Source organism: Dama dama, chromosome 18 (assembly GCF_033118175.1).
Source record: "Dama dama isolate Ldn47 chromosome 18, ASM3311817v1, whole genome shotgun sequence".
NCBI lineage: Eukaryota > Metazoa > Chordata > Mammalia > Artiodactyla > Cervidae > Dama > Dama dama.
The window spans coordinates 10183791-10190940 of NC_083698.1; the positions used below are offsets into that span (position 1 = coordinate 10183791).

Consider the following 7150-nt stretch of genomic DNA (forward strand, 5'->3'; position numbering starts at 1 on the left):
ATAGGAAGTTTTTTGGAGAAGACTTGCAAGCGTCAACCTGCATTGACTTCTGTTTTTCTGAAGTTAGAAATACTCCTGGCTTTCTATCACACCTGCTGAAACACTTTTAATTGGCCTTATTCTGTTTAAATTATTCTAAGATGGAAGTTTCCCCAATGTATTGATGGCAGAGATAGCATTATATACCTTTCTCTATTCTCCACAGCTGCTAAAATAAATATCCTTATTAAGTTGACTCATATACCCCAGGATATTCATGGCAGAGCCTCACTGTTTTCCAGCATATCTCACTGTGCAGACAGCGCATCCTGTCCCAGGAGATAGTCTATGACTAAAGGCTAAACAAGAAAAATTCGTAGTGGAGAGAGAGCATGGAGCAAGAGTAGATGGGAATGAGTCGAGATCCAAGGTAGAATTGGGCTTTGAATAAACGTACTGTCTGCATAGGCAGAGAGGAGAGGGAAGGCTTTCTGGATGGAAGGCAAGGCACACGGGTGAGCCCAGAGGAAGGAAAGGCCTTGTGTGAAACTGTACAGAAACCACACTGGAGGGGAGCGTGTTTGAGGGTAAGAGATGAAATCCAGGAAAATCAGATAACACAGAGCCCTGCGAAGACAAACACAAACCTTCGGGGACATGAAAGGCTCCAGATATTTTAGCCAATATTTTAAAAGCATGATAAAGTAAAGATGTCTTGTAGTTTTTTCACAGTGAAAGTTGTGAAAGGAGAGTTAGGCATCAGATTAGAGCTGGGAAGGCCAGTCAGGCAGCTCAAGGTATGGACTACATCACCTTAAGATGGAACAAGAAACAGCAACTCAGCAGTTTTTCAAATAATAAAAGCACTGAAGTATATCTGAAAAGGAATGGAGAATAAGAAGACTCAAATGGCCTAGATATTTTAGCAAACACAGCTAGGTTTTTTTTTTTTTTTTTTTTAAAAAAGGTAGTGTCCTGAGAAAGAGAAAGAGAAGACATTAAGAAAGCAAAACTTTTCTTGGGGGAAAAGATAAGTTCTCCTTTGGACTGGATGTGGAGGTATCAGAAAGTCATCTGGGTAGAAATCACTTGCAAACAGAAGAGGATGAATATTTATTATTGTTGTAACATTATGGTTACAACTCTATATGAATGCTTATTGCAGATATAGTTGACACCACTCTAAGTGTTAGAATTATTTCTAATTTTAATGCCTCTAGAATTCATGACAGAAGGAATGAACAAACCAACAATGATGATTAAAGGTGTACACGTCCTTTATCAATGTGGATGAAAACCATTATGGTGTAATAGAATGTTATATATAACTTTTTTCTGTCACTTATATTAGATATGATAGACACTAGGAACTATTTTGCTTAAGCTTGACCAAAGTAACATTCTGAATTCTATTTTTAAACAGACTGAACAACCCATTAAATGCTCCTGTGTTAGTTGGAAATTCATGGAGGCCATGGGGAGGCAGTGTGTGCAAGAATAGCAAGTGGAAACCCTATACCTATAGTTTCAATGACAACATTATTTGGTTTAATGCAGTCTTAAACACCAGTAATCATGGCGACATGACCATCTGAAAAAGCAGCTGTAGTTCATGTAGACGACAGTAGCATCTTATCATTCCTCCAATGTTGAAACAAAACTCCAGTGAACTTCCTGTAACATGGTTCAACGGAGACTGTTTCAACACTGAGGGAATGAGCAATTAGAACTTCTGTCCTCAGGGGGCCATGATAATCTGAGTCCGCTGCTGGTCTGGTTCATGTTTGAGCACTGACAATGCAGTTTTTCCAGTGGTAGCTGAATGTTTCAGTGATTTTCTTCTGAAAATAACATACAAGTTGAGGCATCTGTTATATATGTATACATGACATATATACATATATAACCATTATATCTATGTAATTCCAGTCATGGTATTACTACTGCTGAAAAATAACATGCAAATTTCATCAGGTTCATTGAGCATATTAAACTGTTTGCTGATGATTTCAGAGATAAAAATTGCCAGTGAGGTGGTACAATTTTCAGCAGTAAAGAGGGAAAATATAAACAGTAGTGATTAAACCACCAAAGTGGTGTGAAAACAATATTCCACTTGTCACATGTGTTATGTTTATTCTCTGTGTTTGTGGAATGTAAATATATAATTTTATGCTCACATGAAGATAGCAATGAGACGTGCAGGACATGTTGTTTTTCTGGATAAAGACTGAAATTCGGAGTTTTGCATTCAAGCCATCTTGCATGGTGCTTCCAAAATCAAACAGAAACACGCCTCTTAATTGTTGTCCCTGCGGCAGTTTAGTCGCGTATATGTGATGTCACTCCTAAAGGCTCCAGTAGATGGCGCCACACATACGACCACCAAGCCGCCGCCGACCGCTGTCGTCCGCAGAGGAAACATCACTGTTCTTTCCCTGGGAGTGCCTGCCATGTGCCAGGCACTGTCCTAGGCTCCGAAGAGTCAGCAGTGAGAACAAAACTGGCAAGGTCCCTGCCCTCGTGGGGCTTACATTCTAGAAGGTTCCATCCACACTAGTCATGGAGTCTAGAAGTAAAGCAATCTGATTTGACCGGCTGTGTGTTGAAGCAGTCCCTACGTTGATGTAAGACAATCGGCTTCCTTGTGTGTTACGGGTGGTTTCCAGAAGAACAGAGAGAGAACAAGAAGAGAGCAGTTCTGTGTAGAACTTTAGAAATGGCCCAAAACTACTGACTGTGGGGATCCACGCTACTGGCTTGAAGGACGTTTCTACAGACTGTCACAGACAGACCTGTTCCAATGGGAATATGAATCCAGAATTCACAAGTTGATATGACCAACTTTCCATGTCGCTGTTCTTGGTAATGAGAATGTCTATGTTAGGATGATTTGTAGTTTTACTTGTACTTTTCAAAGTCAAGGATAAAATGGAGGTGTGCCAAGTGTTAGCTCTGCTTCTTCCAGATGGGATCAGATGCCTGACTATGTACTTCTCCCTAAGCATTATATAAAACTCCCGTATATATCATAAGGGGCTAGTGGTAAAGAACCTACCTGCCAATGCAGGAGACTAAGAGACCTGGATTGGATCCCTGAGTCAGGAATTTCCTGGAGCAGGAAATGGCAACCCACTCCAGTATTCTTGCCCGGAGAATCCCATGGACAGAGGAGCCTGGTAGGCTACAGTCCACGGCGTCATAAATTCAACACAAATAGGGAAACACAGTTAAGTGAACAACAACAAATGCTTCTCAGACGAGCCTACTTTCTCTGCGTCTTCCTCGTTGTTGTTGTGATCGTTGTCATCATCCTCACTAGCATCTTCTGAGCACTATATGCCAAGCACTGCTCTAAGCCTATTGTGCTACTGCACAAGAAGAGAAAGTGATAAGAAGAGACAGTGGGTGCTTTTGGTAAATGTAGATGAGGCTAAGGGAATGTGGTGACCCAAACTGATAATTTTTAAAGACCATTTGGAAATCAGGTTGCTAGAATTCAGTAAATATATTGGTAGTGGTTTTTCCTAATAATGTATCTAAGAAGTGACATTTTAGAGTAATTAATGTCATGAAAAAATTTCCTTTTCTCTGAAGAACATTAATGTGGTACATAATGAGTGTTTTAGAAGAAAACTGATATATCAGAATTTTTATGGACAAATCCTCCAGATCAAATAAATAATCCAAATGCAAACAGAAGCAAAATTTCTGTTTGTCCCAGTGAAGACCTCATAAAGCCATTCAAGTGCCCTGTGCAATCATGCTTGCTAGTAAAAAGATGCCTACAAACCACAAGGCACCTATCATGCACATGCAAATATATGAAATTCTTTCAATCTTTGAATTTTAAAATGTACTAGGTAAGAGTTTTTAAAAGGTGAGCTTTTTGTAAAAACCACACCAAAAGTTATGTAGTCTTTGTTAAAAGACTTTGTTTAGTCTTTCCTAAAAAAAAAGATGATTGGATAATATTCAAACTATCTTATTATCTAGTAGTTACTTTATCATTTCTTCTATCAATGTCTAGTTACATGATTTGTGAAGCAAAATTCAGAAATATTCACATATAGTTGATCACATAGGATTTCATTTGAGATATGAATAACAATATCAATATGAATTAAATATACCAATCTCTCTGCATCTATAGAATATGACATAAGGCTTAGACATTTACAGACAAAAGAAAATATTCCAATAGTTTCTACAATATTCTTGTTTAAAATTTATTTCCAATGGCATGAAGATACATGCATTTCCAAGTACTGGCTTACTTTTAGCAAATTATATTGTACTTTATCTGAAGATTAAAATAACACAGCTGTCTTACATAATAAAATAAACTGTCCTCATTCAGACAGGTACAGAAGGAAGGACTACATTAGCAATTATTCCCATAAACTTTGATGTGTAACATTATAAAATGTAAATCCCCTTAAAATTAAATTGACAGGCATATAATGTTAGTAATGGTTTTCCTTGAATAATGTAAAGAGGAGATTTGTTATCAAAATATTAAAGAAAATTATAGTTTCTCTTCTGGAGAACAATGTCTATTCTTTCTCAATTATACTCCACCTTACTGTTTCAGCATTCTTGATTAACATAGCTTAAAACAACTCTGTTTCACTTACATTCAAGAAGATGAAGAGGGTCAAGCACCAGCGGGTAAGTGTGAACTTCATTTTGGGCCTTTGAAAACGGTCTTTTAAGACCTAAAAAATATAAAAGTAACAAAGACATTAAAATTAATGTAGCTCTAATATTGCCTGTGGCCTTTTTCTCCCCTGTCAATCTGACTTGAAGATCAGTGTCCCAAGACACCCTAAATAAAATCCATGTAAAGTAAGAACAGTATGCTTGACATACATATACACACTATAATGTGTGAAAGAGATAACTAGCAGGAAGCTGTTGTATAAGACAGGTAGCCCAGCCTGGCGCGCTGTGACGACCTAGAGGGGTGGAATGGATGGGGGGCAGGGAGGCTCAAGGGGCTGGGGATATATGTATACATATGTATATAATTATGATTATGACTGATTCACATTGATGTAAGGCAGAGACCACCACCACATTGTAAAGCAATTATTCTCCAATAAAAAGAAAGATACAAAAAAAGAGAACCGTATTTTCATGAGGCAAAGGCAACTCCATGTTTCATTGCCCCTTCTGTCAGCCTGGAGAGATTGTTGTCTGGTTGTTGTCTAAAGTTCTCCCATTAAGGAATTCTTGAGCCCCCTTTACATGTCAGGAGCACAATAAAAGATTCTGAGAAATCAAGAGCAATCAATGTCGACTACAATTAACACATGGCATCAAAAGAACTGCTGAAAATTTCGCTGGAAACATACATAAAAAAGTCACTTCCATGGGCATGAATAAATAAAATTTGTGCTTTGTAAAGGACTAATAGCCATGCCTTCTGGGTAATCAAAAGCCAACTTTTATTTAAATAGTTTATTTAGAGCCTTGAGTATTTTTCTTTCCTACAAATTCTTCAAGTTTCAAGTTGCTATTAAGAATAGATTTCTTCCACAGTAAGACTTGTGTTTGTCACCTAACAGCTCGCCAGTCCTACTCAAGAGCACAATAGTCAGAAATAGCCTGCTTTGTCACAAGCAAACAGTTTGTCATTTCCCTGCAGATAATTTAATACATGGAAAAATAAAGGGGTGAAAAAAATTTTAAACACAAACATTTCCTTTCTTCAGTGGGATTTGTGTGAAAACGGTTTCAAATAGGGGTGAGTGGTTATAATTGCATCTAATGCTGTATTGATTGTACCGCTCTCAGATTTTACATATTCTGGTTGGACTTAGTATCCACACTGGGTGCCTTTGGGCTGTATCCTGTAGGCCTGTAAGACTTCAGACTGAAGAAAGGGCCTGGAGGCGATGGTGGAAACATCAACAGTTTATTGGAGAGGGGATCTTAAGCCAAAGGTCCTGGAACAAATCCCACCATTGTCAGCAAATAGCAGGCAGGGTGTGGCAGCAATCTTTGCTACTTGGGGGAGAAAGAGGCTACCACTTATGGGGGGAATTTACATCAGGGTGGCTCAGTTACCAGGGAAACGAGCAGCTGGGGCAGGGAGGAAGCACGTGGGCCGTCACTAATTAGGCCTATAATTAAGAGGACTGGAGTCACTTGAGAGAAACAAAGCCTGGTCCAGCAGGGATGAATACAGAGCAAGAGGGCAGCCATCTTGAGTGGCCTGACCATACGCTCCATCCCTACATACCCTACAGGATCCTTACAATCTTGGCCTCCCCCTTTTCTGTGGTATCGCTGGGCTTGGGCATAAAGAGGCTCGCTGCAACCAAACACCACGCATGCGATACAGGTAACAGCTGCCGAGAGGCGGGCAAACTTTGGGGCTTTTCAGGTCAACTTTCATCTGGAAGTCCAGCTGAGGATAACAGCGTCATCTCACTACAATGCGTGCTCAGTCATGTCCGACTCCGCAACCCATGGACTATAGCTCACCAGAGGGACCCAGTAATCAAACTCACCTCACAGTGAGGTCACTACTGTCTCCCAGACCTGAACAGACTCCCTCCACTTGGACTAGGGAGGGAATGTAAGATGTTCAGCAGGCCCAATAGAGGGGAGGTATGACCATTAAGCAAAATACAAGCAGTAAGAGCATTCTGAGATAATACCACAGAATTATCTGTGGTTTTTGTCTTGGTCTGTGGTATGATCCCACCTGTTCAGCCCTAGTTCCCAGAGCTGGTGCCGAATACTAGAGAGACAGTATAATGGACCAAGGGTTAAGATGACGGTGCCCTAATTAATTCCTTTAGTAGTTTTAGGTGGGGCTGAGTAGAAGACAGGTGAAGCCTTTAAATTCCTTTCTAATATTATTCCCCACAAGAAAGCAAACCCAAACCACCAGGGCTGTACCTGCCAGCCCTGGGGTGATTTATAATGTGTTCTTCTGGGGGCAGATCCCGTGCCAAGAGCAAAACCAAGCTATTGTCCTGACCGACCACTGGCAGCAGTCCTCAGGTGGTCAACAGCTTAACTTGGATGGTGGTGACCAGTTGCCTCTGGGTTAACATGGCATAAACACTGGAGTGGTTGCTCCTGGGATGTGTTCACATGTGGACAGTTTTCCCATCTCAATTGTCATTACGTAGTCCCTTCATCCTTTCAATTAGCC

The 7150-nt window shown here is 40.0% G+C and overlaps 1 protein-coding gene across 1 annotated transcript in view; it reads right to left on the minus strand.

Moving 5' to 3' along the window:
- Positions 1-4667, minus strand: part of CALCR (calcitonin receptor) — a 43251-nt gene extending 38584 nt beyond the window's left edge. Inside the window, exon 1 of the mRNA XM_061166292.1 lies at positions 4617-4667. Within this exon, the coding sequence (XP_061022275.1) occupies positions 4617-4667 (51 nt within the window). The remainder of the gene's footprint in view (positions 1-4616) is intronic.
- Between the last annotated feature and the right edge of the window lie 2483 nt (positions 4668-7150).